This window comes from Quercus lobata, chromosome 4, assembly GCF_001633185.2.
Source record: "Quercus lobata isolate SW786 chromosome 4, ValleyOak3.0 Primary Assembly, whole genome shotgun sequence".
Taxonomy (NCBI): Eukaryota; Viridiplantae; Streptophyta; class Magnoliopsida; order Fagales; family Fagaceae; genus Quercus; species Quercus lobata.
This window is the reverse complement of record NC_044907.1, coordinates 92,680,108-92,698,876: the sequence shown is the minus strand read 5'-3', so window position 1 is coordinate 92,698,876 and position 18,769 is coordinate 92,680,108. Positions and strand designations below refer to the sequence as shown.

The 18,769-nt window shown below is 35.8% G+C and overlaps 3 protein-coding genes across 5 annotated transcripts; all 3 read left to right on the top strand.

Annotated features, from left to right (window-relative positions):
• The first annotated feature begins 343 nt into the window (after positions 1-343).
• LOC115986174 lies at positions 344-6,341 on the top strand. The gene is made up of 6 exons (XM_031109031.1): positions 344-461; positions 537-701; positions 4,856-5,166; positions 5,279-5,500; positions 5,626-5,718; positions 6,264-6,341. Exons 1-6 carry the CDS (start codon positions 344-346, stop codon positions 6,339-6,341), a joined length of 987 nt encoding a protein of 328 aa, XP_030964891.1.
• A 779-nt stretch (positions 6,342-7,120) lies between these two features.
• LOC115985833 (translation initiation factor IF-2-like) lies at positions 7,121-7,861 on the top strand. Its single transcript, XM_031108736.1, has 2 exons — positions 7,121-7,625; positions 7,716-7,861. The coding sequence occupies exons 1-2, from the start codon at positions 7,178-7,180 to the stop codon at positions 7,733-7,735; spliced, it is 468 nt and encodes a 155-aa protein (XP_030964596.1). The 5' UTR covers positions 7,121-7,177; the 3' UTR covers positions 7,736-7,861.
• Positions 7,862-12,070: 4,209 nt separating this feature from the next.
• LOC115985829 (protein CNGC15b-like) lies at positions 12,071-17,167 on the top strand. Of its 3 annotated transcripts, none has more exons than XM_031108729.1 (8): positions 12,071-12,202; positions 12,974-13,043; positions 13,229-13,766; positions 13,859-14,071; positions 14,911-15,203; positions 15,658-15,769; positions 15,964-16,200; positions 16,292-17,167. In XM_031108729.1, exons 2-8 carry the CDS (start codon positions 12,991-12,993, stop codon positions 16,955-16,957), a joined length of 2,112 nt encoding a protein of 703 aa, XP_030964589.1. In that variant the 5' UTR covers positions 12,071-12,202; positions 12,974-12,990; the 3' UTR covers positions 16,958-17,167. The 3 variants fall into 3 exon arrangements, with proteins under 3 accessions (XP_030964589.1, XP_030964590.1, XP_030964591.1); XM_031108730.1 differs by having other exon boundaries at positions 12,958-13,043; XM_031108731.1 differs by lacking the exon at positions 12,071-12,202 and adding an exon at positions 12,866-12,884.
• The last annotated feature ends 1,602 nt before the right edge of the window (positions 17,168-18,769 follow it).

The following is an 18,769-nucleotide window of genomic DNA, read 5'->3' as shown; positions in this document are numbered from 1 at the left end:
TCTTTTTCTTTTTCTTATTTTGAATTTACATGACTTGTAGCAGATTGTAAATATACCTAAGTCTAGCTTTTTATTGGTTCATTTATGGGGGTTTTAAAATCATCTTTAATATCTTACCTTCATGATCTTAATTACCATAGGTCCTCACCCAGCTCAATTCTAACAAAAATTGCGACATTTAATATAAAGTTTTCTGCTGCCTATCTTGGTGCACACAACGTGTATATGGTTGAACTATTGTAAAGGGTGTCAGAACCCAAAAATGTTTCACTTACATTTTATGCAATTGATTGTTGTCTATAATTAACAGTTTTTTTGTTTTCTAAAGTTGTTAGACGCAGGAATGGGTAAGAAACGCCGATTGCCACTTGTAGAAGTCGGCGAAGGACCCTTGAGTTCACGACAGAGAGGGGAGGAGCTGCAAGCCGCCCATACTAGTGATGCTGGGTCAGAACCCACAGGTAGTTTACATATCTTGAAATGTAACGTTTGATATTTATTACTGTTGTAACTAATTTTTTGGTCGTTTGCTGCAGGAATGGAGAGGGACCATCCATTGACAATTGTGCAAGTTGGCCAAGGTTCATCACGCTCACGAGACATCATGCAGGAGGAGTTAAGGGCCGCCTATGATGCTGAGCACGCAAGATGGGAGGAAGGAGATGATGATGATGATGATGAGACACAGCCACCTTCTGCAGGTAGTTATTCGTACAGTGTAAATTATTCTTAGGGTAACACTTTTATGTTTGCTGTTAATGACTAAACTCTAGCCACCTATATCTTTAACCTTATGTTTATATGGTTTCAATTTTTTTAGTAGTTTTGACTTGATACATACTTTAATTATTCAAGTACAATGAAATTTACTAATTGAATGAATTAAAATTCACACAATGATCCAAAAATTTAAAATGTATAAATAAGATTAACAATTTTTTATCTCTTTTGGTTCACTAAAGTTCCTTTTTTTTTTTTTATAAAAAATAATTCAATAGGAGAAGTTAAAGATTTTGAGACATGAAGAATTTCAAACATTACTACCTCTTCCCCATCTTGCAATTGTAATAAGATACCTGATATAGCTCCCTTCTTCGAATGCGTTAAATGATGTCTCATGCTTCGTTGCGCTCTTGTGCATTAGAAATTTCAATGATTTTTAAGATTGAGTCATCTAACTGCACTTTCAGAGAAACTATGTCAGTGCTGTAAAGTAAAACGTAGAAGTTTGATGATAATGTGTAAAGTTCAAACCGTCCAAAATTCTACTAGTTGATGAATTGGTGATGCAATTTGAAGAAAATCATTTGCTTTTAACAGAGCATCAACAACCATGAGTTCTATTGCCTAACAAAGGATCACTGTCAAATTTAATTCATTAAGTGTTCAAAAACAGATGAAAGACATCTATGCTGGAACTACTATGTTGAAGTTCCACATTAACAAATGTAGTTTCCAGTCATGACCCAACTATTCAATTCTTGGATTATAACATTAGTATTCCAAACAACCTAAAGCATAGTTTCTGGCAGCAACCACAAACTTATATTGGCATGAGAAGAGAACCTACCTTATAGCCTTAAACACCTGCCAATACTCTCCCATGAAAATGAAGACAATTGAACCTTTCATTTTTAATTGAGGAGACTCAAAGCAAAGAAGCAGACAACTAAGATAGCTTAGCTCAGTTGTACATCTCCACAAGAAGAAGATATAGGGTCAACTATAAATATATATATATATATATATATATAAAAAATAGAAATTCATTAATTATTACAAACAACTGTACATTTGAGGCATTAAGCTTTGTACACAGGGTGGAGTCTCCTCCAATTACATATAAAAGCCAACAAATTTAAAGCAAATGACAGAGGATTCTAATCCATACTATCATATTCCAAAAAAATAAAACAAAAACCAAAAGGTTTAGACCATTTTTTGTGATGCTATACTATTTCTTACTTATCACCAAATTTTGTAGATGCATTACTCCTAGGTTGGTGGAATGAACAAATTTTGGTAAGTGAATTCTATTATTTATTTTACCTTGCCATTTTCTGAAGTTTCCAGTGTTTTAATAATTGATTTTGTACGTATCAGTGTAAGACTTGTGCTGATTATCAAAAATTAAAGTGCAATATTTGTGCAGAGTGCACATCAGAAATCAACTGTCATACGCTTAAAAAACTATTCCATAATTATGTTCGTTATAATGTTTTTCAACAAGCTAATAAAACCTATAAGCATATGTAAATGAGTTGATGTGCTGTAGCAAATTTTAGACTTCCTAACACAATTCTTGTTTCATTAACTCCAAATACAAATACAAATCTCCCTCTTCCCTCACTAAGCTTGAGAAACCTCTTAATTTTATTTTTCATTTTATCAGAAAAAATTTCTGAAAATATATTTTAAACTACTGCTCTTACTGCATTTTAATTAACTTTTCCCTTCTGTTTCTAAGAAAAAAAAAAAAAACACACTTTTCCCTTGTAAAAATGTGCAGTTCGCACAGTATATAAATCAGTTTTTAATTTGATGATGGATATATTTAGATCTAAACAGAAGAACAGAATTAATGTTGGGGGGACATTACCTTATGTAATGGTAAAGTCACGGGGTGGTCACAGGGGCGGCACCAAGTGAAGATTAGGGGGTTGAAAACTTTAAATAAACCATCTGAGCTGGCCAAAAAAGAAAAAGAAAAAGAAAAAAAGTATAAGAGCTAAATAAAAAAATAATAATTATGTATAATATTTTTAAAATATTTTGTTGACCCTTTGAAATAAAATTTTGAACTCCTGATCCCAAACTTTTTTAAATTCAACAGATAAAATGAGCTTAAATATGATTACCTAGACAATATCTTAGCATGTTTAAACATTAAATGCAAAAAGCCCAACAAAAACCAATTTGATCTAAAATATAGGGGAAAAAAATAGTAAGCCCAACATCAAAAGTAGAAAATTTGTTGACCTTAAACTTCAAGAAAATTTTCTGTATGGTTCTCTGCTTTTGAATTTCTTCTTTCCTTCTTTGTATTCTGCTTTCATGTCTTGGTATTTAGCTTATGCTTCTGCTCCGTTTATCTTTCATTTTTTTTTATGCTCTGTTGATGCTGTTTTCAAATGGGTTTTCTGGTTGGTTTGTATGAAGGGATTTTTATTGGTATCTGATGGAGTTTTCAGTGTTGGGTTTACAGTGACTATTTTTGGGTCTTCCTGAGAATTGTTAAGGGTTTGACAGTGGGGTTTTGGCTGTAGTTCCAGTGGGATTTTTCTTGGCTTATTGTAGGATATTTGTAGTGAGAGTTTTGGAGGATTTGCTGGGTTATTTTCAGTGGGGGTTGAGATTGTCGATTTTGGGGTTGATTTTATGGGTTAAAACAGGGATATTTATGGTTCTATTTGGGTTTGCAAGGGCATTGTTTTTGGGTATTTTTGGTGGTGTTCTTGGCTGGGAATTTGGGTGTTTCAGGGATTCTTGCAGGTTTTGTTTGTGAGAAGGTTTTGTTTGTGTATTTTCTGGGTTTTGATAGTTTTTGTAGCGTGTCTGGGAGTTTGGGTGTTTATCTGTGGAGAGGGTAGAGACGTGTGAAAAATATTTAGGAAACTTGATTTGCATGGGAGGCCATACTTATTTTTTAGTAAAAGATGGTGAGGTCGCGTGGGATGGGAGATCGCTTTTTCTTTGGCACTTGGCCAGCTTGCAATTTGTTGAGGGTATGGAAAATATTTGGTTGTGCATGGAACCAAATTGGCTGTGCAAACTTGGGGGTAAGGACAGAATTTGTTAAATCTTCTCCTCGATGGGTTCTACAAGAAGTGAGATTTAGGGAAATGATCCAATTAAGTACCACCACTTGACATAATTAGGGACCAAATCGATTTCAAATGTGCACTTCTTTAAGCAATTAATAAAAAGCAAAGCCTAAAATGGTGATGACCCGATTTAATAGAATTGGACTTGTTCCTTGGAAAAGTAAATGAATTTCTAAGGAACAGAAACTCCAATGAAATTGGACTCAATAAATATAGTGGCACACATTTCATGCAAAATCAAGTAATACTAAGAAGGAAAATGGTAATGAGTGTCCTTAAGGAAATTTTACTAAACTTCTTTGGAGTTTGGGTTAATATTCCTAACTCCATTTAGCACAGTTACTTTTATCTCATATTCTGTTCACTGTGGATGTGTAACATCCTTGTCATCAGAGAAAAAACAAAAAGAAAAGAGGGGGTCAAGTCAGATTTTTAGTTCGCACGTCCCCCCCACCTAACACCAGTCCCCATCACTCATTTTCACCCACCTCTCTTCTTTCTATTGGCTGGCTGCCTCTATTAGGGTCTTTCATTTTCTTTCTTTTATCTTTACTTAAACACACACACACACACTCACTTCCACACTCACCCACCGGCCTCCACTCCAAAGCAATCAATCCTCACCATCATTTTTTCAACAAGATCACTGCAAAAATACTTAGGAACCCCAAAGCATCTTCATCACTTTATTTGAGGTAAAAGTTCTAATTTCTTTTGATGGGTATTATGTTTTTGTTTGAGGTTATTTTACCCAAGTTGTAATAATGATATTCATGTGATTTACGAGCTTTGGAAATGATATTCAACTTGGCTGTGCATGTACATGACACTGGCAGTAATGGTGTTACCAATATTATAGGTATTATGGTTGACTTATTTGTTATTATTAGTTTCTTTAAGTATCAAAATGTCCACATTTACAAAGATCACATATATCATGTTAGTTGAGCACTTGAGCTATATACAGTGACTTTTCTGTAATTGTGAACTTTGAAATTTCATTCTCTCTAATAATGGTTTACTATATGCAGACGATTTGGTCCAAGAAACCGCACCATCCAATGATGGGCGTGCAGAAGATGCAGTTCGGGAAACCCCAATATCCAATAATATAAATAAAAGACGTGGAATAACGCTAATGCAGCGAATATGGGCTCTCCCACCGAACAAGAAACTTGTATGTGGGTTAAATGGGAGCATGCAACCGGTTGGGGAAAGCGGGCAAACATTCAAAAGGTGGTTGGGCACCTTATGCATCTGCCGCAACTATTGCCCACTTATGCCTGCTACTTGGACGCATGTCGACCGTAAATGCAAAGAAGACGCCTGGGTAGAGATAGAGGTTGTATCAAATTAAGCTACTTTTAATTGTTATGTATAGTCGTGTATGTGCTAAATGACATTTTCAGTAGGGTGAATTATTGCACTATGCTAACTCAATTTTTGCATTTCAGAAAAAGTGGATCATTGACCCAGATATTATCAAACCAGCAAATCAAATGAACTGGGCAATGCACTTGTTAGGGGAGTTGAGAAGGAATCGAAGGAGTAAGTTAAAAAAAAAATGCTACCCAAAAGATGCGTTAATAGAAGAGGTTTATCTCAAAAAACCATCTTGGGCTGACGAGCAGGACTACCGCGCACTAGTTGACTATTGGTTTGCCGGTAAAACGAAGGTTGCGCTATTTTCTTGCTCTATTATCTTTTACTGGTACTATACATATGATGTAGAAATGTCTATACCGAGTACAGTGTTTTAACTGATTTGTTTGTTTTAATTTGTTGGCGGGAATGTGTAAAGGAATTAACGGATACGAACAAGAGAAGTCGTTCGTTTCAGACGGATATAGCGAGGACAGGGCCTATAAGTTTTGCACAAACTACTGACAATATGGTAAGAAATGCATTATGCAACAACATTCACAGTTTTAATGCTCTACTATTTTAATTGAACTTGTGACATATTGGTGGTATCAATAAATTCTAGTTGTATTTATTTATTTATTTGTTGTTGAAAGAACATGGTCGATTCGAATTCATGAAAATTAAAATAGATGTTGTCGGCGTGAGTTTAGCATTGAGGAAGGGCTTGCATGGAGATGACAGTAATGGTGGCAATGCCCAACATTGTCGTAGGGTCCAAACTAAGCAATCCACAATTTCATTACTGTAATAATATAAACTTCTTGGTTTAGAAATAATCAATATTAAAAAATTCACAAATAGAGTTTCCGTACATATTGTTTGGTTGAATTAAAATTATTATGTGTGATGAATCTGAAGAGTTTGAAGAAACTAGTTTACTGATCATATGCACAGTGTTGGGGTAAGGAAGACTTGGCTTTTTTGCATGTTTATGATTGTTAATAGACATTTCTTGTGATATTTCCTGTTTTTGATTAGAGATTTCATTAATATTTATGTTTGCCACTTTGTTAGCAAGAGTTTGGTTTGGTATATAGCAATTGGGATGCATATAGGCAGGGGGTTGTAGCTGCGTTTAAAACGTGGCTATAGAGTAATTGTAAAAATATTTAGGGGGTTGTAGCTGCGTTTGAAACGTGGCTATAGAGTAATTGTAAAAATATTTAGGGGGTTGTAGCTGCGTTTAAAACGTGGCTATAGACAAAATTCTAAAAATAGTTAGGGGGTTATAGCCGCGTTTTAAACGTGGCTATAGGTAACAGATATAACCACATTTAAGAAACGTGGCTATAGTTGTGGCATTGTAGCCGCGTTTTAAATGTGGTGAAAATGTCTTCAAAGCTGTCAACAAGGGTGCTATGGCCACACTTTTTCAAACGTTACCTCTTATAAAATGGCTATTTTATTAAATCAAAGGGCAAGAGGGTTGGTACCAAAAACCGCTTGATACACAGCATTCACATGAAGAAAACAACTCGTCTTTTTGAACGTAATAAACTACATGTTTACGGAATTTGTTTTATGGTTATATTGCATGTTATGTTCCAAATTCCATTTGCTATGTTTGGTTGTCGATTCTCGCTTCATATCACCAACATAAATTTTCACTATTGTAATGAGACTGTTGAATATGATGTAGGCAAAAGAAAGCGGCCAAGCAGTGGAGCGTGCAGATGTTTTCATAAAAGCATACTGCACGAAAGATGGGACTCCTATTAGTAATGAAGTGCGAGAGAAGATTGTAAGCCTATATCATAACCTATTTATTTTCTAATTTGTGCGTGAAATGTTTATAGCAAATAATATGTTATTTGGTTCTTATATGAAAACAGGAGAAAATGAAAGCAATTTTAGCCAACGGAGGCAAACTAGTAGGAGACCATCGCGATGGAATTCTCTGGGCAAAAGATGATGCGTTCGCTCAAGTGATGGGCAAAGAACATTCTGGACGTGTCCGTGGGGTCGGTTTTGGACCAACCCCATCAGGAAGAAGTGGGTCCAACCTTCCATGTGTGCCTGGGCCGTCGTCCACTGAAACAGCCCAACGAATGACTGCATTGGAAAATTCGATGAGGGACCAACTTGCTGACTCAGAGCAAAGGCATCAGCAGCAACTGGCCGAAGCACTGGCCGAAGCAAAGCGGGAGTCAGATGCACGGCATAAGCAGCAACTAGCCGAAGCACTGGCCGAAGCAAAGCGGGAGTCAGATGCACGGCATGAGCAGCAACTGGCCGAAGCAATGCGCGAATCAGAAAGACGGCATCAGCAGCAGCTGGACGAAACAAAGCGGGAAATGGGTGAGGCAAAGCGGAGAATGGATGAAATGGTAGCCTTCTTACAAAAGAATGTCATCTCAAGTTTACACGGTTATTCAGGTAATACAAACTTTGCGTTTAATGGCCATAAAACTTGCGTGTTTATTGCAATATTATGTGCTACTAATATTGCGTATATAATATTTTCAGGTAATAGCGCTACATCATAGTGAGGACTCTTCGTGGACTCTTGTAATGTATAATTGTTTGGATATTCGGAATATTGTAACTTCGTGGATATTGAAAATATTGTAAACATGATTGTAATATTGTGTCAAATATTGTAACTTCGTGGACTCTTCATGTATAGTTGTTTGGAATATTGAAAATTAATGCTTGAGAAATTTCTTATTAGAGAAAATTAATGCTTGGAAGTCTGGGTTTGACAGGTATAGAGATATTTTGTATGTTTGACAGGTTTGTAAAAATCTGCCCAGAAAAAGGAAATAAGAAGGGAAAAAAAAAAAAAATACTATAGCCACGTTTTTAAACGTTAAAAACGTGGCTATAGACCAATTCATAATAAGAATTCGGGGGGCTGAAGCCGCACTTACAATGCGGCCTAAGGTTGTAATTTTGGGCCGCGTTTTAAACGCAGCCCAAGGTTGAAACTTAGGCCACGCTTAAAACGCAGCCCAAGGTTGAACCTTAGGCCGCGTTTAAAAAGTGCGGCCTAAGACCTGAACCTTAGGCCACGGTTAAAACGCGGCTTAAACGAGTGTCACAGGCCATCACAATGGGAGCTTAGGCCGCACTTTTTAAACGCGGCCTAAGGATCAACCTTAGGCTGCGTTTTAAACGTGGCCTAAGGTAAACGCTTAGGCCGCGTTTAAAACGCGGCCTATGGTAAAGGCTTAGGCCGCGTTTAAAACGCGGCCTAAGCCCGTACCCTTAGGCCACGTTTTAAACGAGGCTATAGGACTAGGGCTTGGGCCGCGGTTAAAAAGTGCGGCCATAGGACCATCAGTCCTATAGTCACGGGTTTTAGGCCACATTATAAACCGTGGCCTAAAAAAACGTGGCTATAGGCTATAGCCACGTTTTTTTGCGATATAGCCGCGTTTTAAAAACGCGGCCAGAGGACCTTTTTTTTGTAGTGAGCACGTGGTTACGTAATGCAATTAATGAATGGTACAAGAGGTTTTAATTGTGTGATCTATGTGCAAGGGTTGGTTTCCAATCTCCATCGGACACTTTCTTTTTTTTTTTTTTTTAGGGAAAAATATTTTTTTTGTATTTTTTTTATATGAATTTTGCTCATATGTGTCCTTAAAGCATTTGTTAATGAACTATTTAAAAAAAATTTAATACCACTTTTATGAAAAATATAAAAAGCTATCAAAAAAGTTAGTTACTTTTCTTTTTTTTACAAGATAAAAATTTTACTCTAACCTAATCTAAGTGTATATTTGTGTGAAGTTCCCTCTGGAGACTTGAACCCAGCCCGATCCTTACCTCTCACACCCCACAAGCACTTATACTTGTGAAGTGACTATCATCGCACCAAAGGTGTGAGGTTGGTGACTTTTTATCTTCCTATAAAAAGTTTCTAAAAATATTCCTAATTAATGCAGACAAAAATGTCTTATGCCCTTTTCACCCAAATTATATAGCCTTATGCCCCCCTTCCCAAACTAATTAGGGAAATGCTCCTCTTTTGTAACTCGATGTGAGAGTGCATTTTTTGTGACACTCAGGCCCAAGGATCCCGAGCCGAGTAGTTTGTGGTTTGATGGACCGGGCTTTGATTCACCGCAGCTAACAGGCTGTTTAAGAATCAAGTATTGCACATGACATGCTTCCTACAGTACATGTAAACTGACAAGTAAGGATATTTGTATCGAAAGACAAATCAAAACAACAAAGTAAATGCAGAAATCAGAATAACAAAGGCATAAAATAACATTATAAGGATCCTTAAATCAGTGAGAAATATTTCATTGAAATTTTCTTTGTTATGGTTACAGTACACTCACCAAGACATGATACAAGGTTCAAGCAAGCTCAAAAATTACAGTCTTGAATGGCTATTCTAACCTTCAAGACTTACAAAGTTTGATTCTTTTTTAATCCGAGTAAGTGCAATAGTGGCTTTTATAAGATACCAGGTAGTAATGTTATTAACTCTCCCTGAGTTTTCTCTCATTTCTCATAATTTTATCAATAGCTCTTTCACCTCTAAAATCTCTGCCTTCTTCGCAACCTTTCCCTCCCTTTTACAGTGATATTTTGGAGTCCCAGGGGAACCATTGGTTCCCCTGTTTTGTCCTCTGGTTAACAGGGCATGTATTGTGCCCATCACTCAGCAGGTTCTATTCCCTATTTTCATCATTCTCTTCTTTTTAGCTTCGACTTCTTTGAAAGTCCATGGCTGGTTACCTATTTCGGGATATGCTGAGGTCACGCCTTTCTCGATCCCTCCGTTTGGCAGTTCTTCCTTTTTGCCTTTTTTCCCAGCCGAGTGGAATCCCATTCTGCTGGTTTGAAAGTCGTCCATTGCCATTCCCTTTTTCGTATTTCTCCATTCTGGTTCCCCGAGGCACTTCCCACTTACACCATGAGAGGTCGTTGATTCTTTCTTCTTTTCTTGTTGGGTCGCCTAGCGCTTGTGGCTTCTACTCTGTTTCTTATTTTTCTTTTTGTCCTTTTCTTTCGAACTGTCTTAATCTTTCTTTGACTTTACTTATGCGCCTAGGAGGATCCGCGCCTCTTGGTGGTCGCTGAGGATCCTATCTATTTTTTCTTCAATCTCTTGACGTGGGCTTCTCTTCCTTCTTGATGCTTCTTTTAGGCTTCAAGCCTCTTGGGCCTGCCACTTCTTCTCTTTCGTGGTCCCCTTGCACCTGCTTCCTTGGGCTTGGCTTATTTTCTTTTGGGCTTGGCTCACTTCTTTGGGCTTGGGCACTGTGATCTTTTTAGACCTCAACACTGGATTTTCTCAAAATCGAGTTAAATAAAATAAAATAAAATTCTGGAGCCCTATAGTGATATTTTTAAGGAGTTGAAAAAAAAATAAAATAAAATTCTGAAGCCCTATAGTGACGTTTTTAAGGACTAATAGTGACGTTTTAAGGACCTATAGTGACGTTTTGTAACTCGATTTCATGGAGCTCGAGTTACAAAACACCATTATAGGTCCTTAAAAACGTCACTATAAGGTTTAACTCGATTTTGAGAAAGTCGAGTTTCAAAAGAGGTGCATTTCCCTAATTAGTTTGGGAAGGGGGGCATAAGGCTATATAATTTGGGTGAAAATGACATAAGACAATTTTGTCCTAATTAATGCCATTATAGCATCTGTTAACTTTTCCTTTTTCTATATTTGAGATTTTGGAAAAACACAAATTATAGTAAATTTTTTTTCATAAACAATGGAAAACAATTCTGACAGAGCGAAAAATGTTTTCAGTAACATTACATACTCAAGAGATAGGAATATTATAAGTTACAGAAATAGGAATGTGTTAGATACCCATTTTGTCCAATTCGTTGCTCGATCTTGAAAAATTGATGACAGCAAACTTGTTATACACCAGATTAACTCAATATGTTATGATGCGCAATAAGCATGTACATAATCAAAAGTATAACAGAAGTTGAATATCCATTCCCTAATCTAATGCATGATCGTGTGAATATACACACACACAAAACATGGATAATCCAAAAAAAAAGAAATCCACAAATTACATTTATTGTCACATTAAAACTTTTATAAAACTTGTAATAATTTTGAAAATTTTCATTTTAACTTCTATTTAAACCCATTTAAAAAAAATTAAAAAAAATAAAAATAAAAACGTATATAACAGATAAAACCGTGTCAAGATTCCATAGGCATGCGTAATCTAAACTCTAAACTCTAAAGTAGTCAACTCCTCGAATCTTTACAAATGGCTAGTAACAATTAATAAATAAATAAATAAAATAAGCAAACGAATCATATTCTTCTCGAAATCAAAACCTTCTTTAGCTCCAATCTTTTTTCTTTTCTTTTTTTAGCTTTTCTTTTTTTTGCTGAATTTTCTTTTTGTTTTAGCTCTTTGGTCTCTCACTTCTCTACTAAATTTATGTTAACACATAGCTAGTAACAATTAATAAATAAATAAATAAAATAAGCAAACGAATCATATTCTTCTCGAAATCAAAACCTTCTTTAGCTCCAATCTTTTTTCTTTTCTTTTTTTAGCTTTTTTTTTTTTTCTTTTGCTGAATTTTCTTTTTGTTTTAGCTCTTTGGTCTCTCACTTCTCTACTAAATTTATGTTAACACATACTAATCTGATCCGTAAGTATCATATAATTAATATATAACTATATTTGCTTTCTTTTTCTTCTTTTTTTTGATCCAATATTTGCTTTCTTTATTGAGCATATACTCTGTCGTTTACTTAAGACATTTTTTTTTTTTTTTTTTTTTTTGAGTACAACGTTTACTTAAGACTTAAGAATAATAATATTGAAAAGTGTTTCTCAACTCTCGTATCACTGCCCTTTCCACTTTCAGCTTCTTTCTCATTATATTTTCCCTCCTAAAATATGTTGCTGAGAATAAGAGTCACGATAGGTAGCCAAGAGAAACACAGTACAACTGTTTGGGGTCTTGGCTTAGCTTTTGTGTGACTGAGGAAAATGCTTGTAAGTTAATCTCTCACACCTCTCATAATGCTCTTAATTTCCCTTGTATGTCAGAACCACTTTTGAAGAAATCACACTTGCTTGTTTGAATCATATCAATGTTAGAAGTTAGAACCCGTTAATTATCATTGTTTCATTCTTTCCCATCTAAACATATCTTTTTTGGTTTCTTTTTTAATGTCACTTATTGTTAATTTGGTTTTATTCTTTTCTCTGCAGAATTTTTAACTAAAGTTTTGTGTAGTATAAGTTGTATAACTAGTTCGTTTCATTCATGCACCTGTTGTTTCTCAAAAAAAAAAAAAAAATTCATGCACCTGTTGGCCCTAAATTATGAAGGAAGGTACCATAAATAATTACACATTCTGGGCTCATTTTCTGTACATTTAACATTATAAAACCAATTTATGGTTTAACTAGTTTCTTTTTCAAGTTCAACTGATAATCTATTTATGGAAAAAAAAAATCTCTAAAGGAGCAAACTTGTTTGTAATAGTAAAAGAAATTGATCACATATATTCCACTTGCCCTACTGGACTAAGACGGTGGAAACTGGAAAGCCATTATAGCTTCATCTCCAAGTTGCTTTATTTCTGTCTCACTCATTCACATGATTCCTGATGAGACAAGCCTTCGTGAGCCTTTTTCTTTTTTCCCCCTTGTGGCTTCTAACTCATGGCAGGTCAATTTCAGTGATTCAATGCTTGATGTTTACAAATGGTTGATTCGTGGCCTTAATATTTATACACCTCAAGTCTTCTTGTATTGCAGAACAATTCAGTTAACTAATGCCACACTCTTGGAAAATTGCAATGGGCTATGAAAGTTCAAAATCTATAAGGTTTGTCTCCTCCTTAAATAGTTGAATTTCTATAGTTATTTCCTATAGAATTTCAATTTTGATCACCTTCTAAATTATTTTTTGCAAGTGTTGGTTTCAAGTTTATGCTCAATATGTACTACTGCTAAACAAATCATGTTTTACTAGGATTTTCACTTCTAAAGAATTCATATTTTTATTTTCAGATTTCAAGATGATTCTGAATCAACAAAGCTTCATGCAAATAGTGTTAAAGACAAGGCTGATGGAACGTGGATACTGGACCCAGACACGATGAAGTACGAAGAGGAGGTGCCTAGGAAGACTGCAAAATCCTTGAAAGCTAAAGTACTATCAAGAGTATTTTCTGAGGACTATGAGAAAGTGGGGAAGAACATATTAGATCCTCGAGGACCTATCATTCGCCGATGGAACAAGATATTCTTAGTAGCTTGTTTAGTTTCATTGTCTCTTGATCCTTTGTTCTTTTACTTGCCGGTTGCTCAGGATGAAGTGTGCATTGCTATAGCAGTATCCCTTGAATTAGTTCTTACATTCATTAGATCACTGGCTGATGTTTTTTACATGATTCAAATTTACATTAGATTTCATACAGCTTTTGTTGCACCTTCTTCTCGTGTTTTTGGGAGAGGAGAACTTGTCATAGACTCTTCCAAGATTGCAGAAAGGTACCTATGCAAGGGTTTTTTTATTGACCTAATAGCTGCCCTGCCCCTTCCTCAAGTAAGTCACTAACTTATGCTTATAAAGGGCCTTTCCATGACATAATGATGGTTCTGTATGTAACAATGTGATTTTTTTCCTCTTTGTTTCAGGTGTTAATTTGGATTATTATCCCCAATCTTAGGGGTTCAACAACGAGAAACACCAAAAATGTCCTTAGGTTCTTTATAATATTTCAGTACCTCCCTAGACTATTCCTTATATTTCCACTCACATCACAAATTGTCAAGGCCAATGGTCTTATGACAGAAACACCATGGGCAGGTGCTGCATACAACCTAATGCTTTACATGCTGGCAAGCCATGTAAGTATAAAGAGAAGCCCATTTTATAAAGATTTTTGGAGCACAGTTGCATATACAATAGATAGGCTTTTCTCTTTATCAATGTCATAGTTATACACAAAGGAATGGTCATTCTTATGCTTGCATACTGTTACTCTTCTCTTGTATCAAGTAAGCATATTCATTGTATCCTTAGACATTAGAAATTTCACGAGTACATATATCTTGTTGCAAGTTTGAATTATCATTTCTTTCTTGTTTACTTTACAATTCCAGAACTTTGCTTTTTCATTATGTTGTTTGTTTATTCCCCTCCTTTCATTGAATTCATGCGTTTGTTTGGTCAATTATAAATTAGTATCTCTGCTTGGCTGTCTATAAAGGCCTTTGTAATAGATGGAGAATTACTAAATTGACTATCATGGAAGTGCCTTTGCTATAAGAAATTGACAATCTAGGTGAGTGTCTTTTTTTTTTATTTTTTTTTAATACTATGTTGAGCCATTAATGGATAAGAAATTGGGGCTTTGAAGTGAAGTGGGTGGAATGTTCAACATTCAATGATATTTATCCTGAAATTCATTCCAAATGTACCCACTCTTAGCCACCTAAGCCAGAGTCCAAGGGCATTTTCACTGAAAATTTAGCTTAGTGCTCGACTTTTTGCCAAGAAGATGGACAAAGAGACTTAGAAAGGTGTTTTTGCAAATTCATTTTCTCATTTTTTACATCCTACTAAAGCCTAATAGAGGTTAAACGTGCATACATCATATTTGTGGATGGCCAATTTCTCTGTTTTTTGTTCAAACATGAAGTCAAGCTGTGACATTTAACCTGCTAATTTATCTTCTTTCAAAAAGGTATTAGGAGCTTGCTGGTACCTTCTATCAATTGAGCGACAAGAAGCATGCTGGAGAAGTGTCTGCAATGTTGAGAAGCCATATTGTCAATATGGATTTTTCGACTGCCACAGGGTTGCAGATCCTCATAGGAACTCCTGGTTCAAGTCAAGCAATGTATCAAATTTATGCAATCCAAATTATGGTTTCTATCAGTTCGGTATATATGGTGATGCATTGTTATTTGGTGTTACAAACTCACCTTTTGTCAACAAATACTTCTATTGTCTTTGGTGGGGCTTAAAGAATTTGAGGTATGTTTATCTCAACAACTCCTTACTATGGGAACTTTTACATACTATATGAATATAAAGTTTACCACCAGCCTTTCTTCATAGCACCTGAAGCAAATTTTATCTGTCACACTTGTAGAATCAACTCTAGGATTAGAATTCATTAAGTCATTATATTTTTAAGATATTCCATCATGAAGCATGTAAGCAGCATCCAGACCACCAGATAGTTGCAAAGTTCCACTCCTAATTGTCTTCATTTTCCTGGCAATTGAACAGAGCACTCTGTTTTTTAGTCCAGAGCTTAGTTGGTGAAAAGGAAGGAAACCTTTTCAACCACACTCGCATCAACCAACTAAGCTGTTTCATGCCTACTCCACACATTCGTATATGCCACGTCAACTGCTAAAATTCATCTATTTATAATTTAATCCCAGTGCTTTTGTAGTTGATGTGAGCAAATTGATGTATGCAGTTCCTTGGGACAAAATCTTTCCACAAGCACTTATGTTGGAGAAATAGCTTTTGCCATAATTGTTGCGACTCTTGGGCTGGTTCTTTTTGGATTGCTCATCGGTAATATGCAGGTAACTCCTCCAATCTCCAAAACTATAGTTGATTTTGCAATTCATCAAACTTGTAAGCATCTAGCTTGCTTTCGGAAGGCATTTGAAGTGTGTCAACTGTTCACCTAGTGCCTGTGAGCTTGTCACTGTTCACCATATCTTAAAGGGCTATGGTTCTGCTTTATTATTCAACCTTTAACTAATTATACTGGCAGACATACCTACAATCCATAACTGTCCGATTCGAAGAGTGGAGGATCAAGAAAACAGATACTGAACAATGGATGCATCACAGGCAGCTGCCTTCAGAATTAAGAAAGTCTGTAAGAAATTACAATCAGTATAAGTGGGTAGCTACTCGAGGAGTTGATGAAGAAACTCTTCTCAAAGGATTACCTATGGACCTCCGTAGAGACATCAAGCGTCACCTTTGCCTTGACTTAGTTCGACGAGTAAGTCATTTGTTATTGATACTTTAATTTCACATTCTTTGCTCCAAATAGATATAACCCCATGTTTTCACTTTTCATATAAAATGCACAGGTTCCATTGTTTGATCAAATGGAAGAAAGGATGCTAGATGCAATGTGTGAGAGGCTTAAGCCTGCTTTGTGCACAGAAGGCACGTTTCTAGTGCGTGAAGGTGACCCTGTCAATGAAATGGTGTTCATACTCCGCGGCCATCTTGATTCTTACACCACTGGTGGTGGTCGAACCGGATTCTTCAACTCATGCCACATTGGCCCTGGTGATTTCTATGGTGAGGAGCTTGTATCTTGGGCCTTGGACGCTCGTTCAAATTCTATTCTACCAACATCCACGCGTACAATCAAAGCCATCACAGAAGTAGAGGCATTTGCTATTGTAGCCGAAGACTTAATGTTTGTAGCATCACAGTACAGAAGGCTGCGTAGTAAACAACTTAGACACAAGTTCAGGTTCTACTCGCAGCAGTGGCGATCGTGGGCTGCATGTTTCATACAAATTGCGTGGCGCCAGCATATGAAACGGAAGGAAGCAGCTGAGCTCATAGCCAGAGAGAACAATGCAACTAATGAGCCTGAACCCCCAAAGCCTAGCTTTGGTGTTTTTGCACCAAGGTTGACAGTGAGCACCAGATGGGGTGCCAATAAGAATTCTATGTCAGCTTCTGGTTTAGTTAGCTCATTACGGAAGCCCACGGAGCCAGATTTTTCTACAGATGAGTAATGAATGGAGAATTCTCAAAAATTGTGTCATGGTTGTGAGAGAGCTGTGTGTACCTTATTTTAGGCTACAAAGGGGGCTAGAAGTGAATTTTTTTTTTTTTTTTTTTTTTCACTCTTTATTGTTGCACATAGCTTTTTGAAATCGTGTTTTGGAAACATGATTTTAGTTATAATTGTGAAATTTTTGATTTCACCATTTTAACTAAAATTGTGTTTTGAAAAAACTATTTTAGCAATGTGTGTTCCCATATACACAGTGTGTAACTATCACTATTCTTTTGTATTTTTAATTATTTTTCAATGTACATTAAAGAGAAAGTAAAGGAAGGCTTTACAAGTTTAAGTAACAATCTTTAATTTTAAGTAGAAGTGATGTGTATGGTAGCCAAAGTTAAGGGAAGAAGAAATAGCAGATATTATCATATTAGTGATAACACCCTTTTGTTCTATTAGAGGAACAAAAGAAAATTCTACAATTTGGTAGCACCTTTTGACTTCTCTATGTTTGCAGGCCTTGTCAGGAGAAGCTGAGCATATACGCATCTTGAACCTTCCTTTTATTTATTTTGTTCTTGGGTTTAAAGTGTGTGCAGTTGCAACTTGCAATGTGGATAAAAGTCAAAATAGCCAGGGACTCAAGCTCCTTTGGGCTAAGGTTTCTCTATTTTCTTTCTCTATAGCTCGGAAATAGTGTCCCCCCTACTGAAATTCCAAAATACAATAGTAAATGATAATTCATCATCTTATATGTAAATAGCTTGTTGATCATCTTCATAAATAAATAAATAAATTATAAAAATTAGTTTGTTGATCATCTTAATATAAGATTCTTTGGCATCCGTACTTCAAAAGATTTCTGGAAACTTTAGGAGAGTATGTTAACATCCTGTAGAGGCAAGTTTGCCTGCTTAACATACTTGCATCATGGACATTGATGCTAACATACTTGCTGCTCTGGAAAAGAGGCAAGTTTGGCTGCTAACATATTTGCATCCCCCCAGCACAGCATATTAGTAAATAGTATTTTTAACCCTCTCAAAAAAGAAAAAGAAAAATACCATGCTAAGAGCAAAGGACTTCAATCCCCATGAAATATATTTATATGACCAATGTTTATTTTATACTTATTGTTACACACAACCGTACACACGCATTTTTTGCCTTGAAATTGTGACAATTAGTGTAGTATTTACCCTATTTATATTCTCATGTGATGCATGTGTACCAAGCTTAAGGCACAACCTTATTCTAGCCAATAATCAACAAATCTCCACTTTGGATTGATTAAGCAAACAAAAAATCTTCCACCGCTTCCATCAAAACCTCTAAGGATTAACTCAAATTACAAACCAAAAACAAGTCCAACCAAAAATTCAAGGCAAAATCTAATAATTAGAGTAGCATGTGCAATCTCAAGCTAGTTATTTGAAGAGTAATGCTATCACTACAAATCTTCTCCACAAGAGGAAATTGACTGGTTTGAACACCTTAAAAAGGAGGAAAATAAAAATGATAATAAAAGTACAGGACTTAACAACCTTTAGCTTAAAAGCACGATGCAATCAGTCAGTGCCACACTAATTTTCGCATAATGTTCTTGAGGTTGCTTTTCCACTCGTCATGTTAACAGAAAAGATTACAAGCTGAAAGTGCAAAACTTTGGGGTTGCATTTTATTAGTAGATGGGCCTTGTAATTGAAATGGGGAGGCCTTTATTGTTTGGGAGCTTTAATATTCCAATATATTTGTGTCTGGTTCAGCAAATGTATTACAATAGAGTGAGCAAGGTGGAATTAGTAAAATCGAAGTCAAA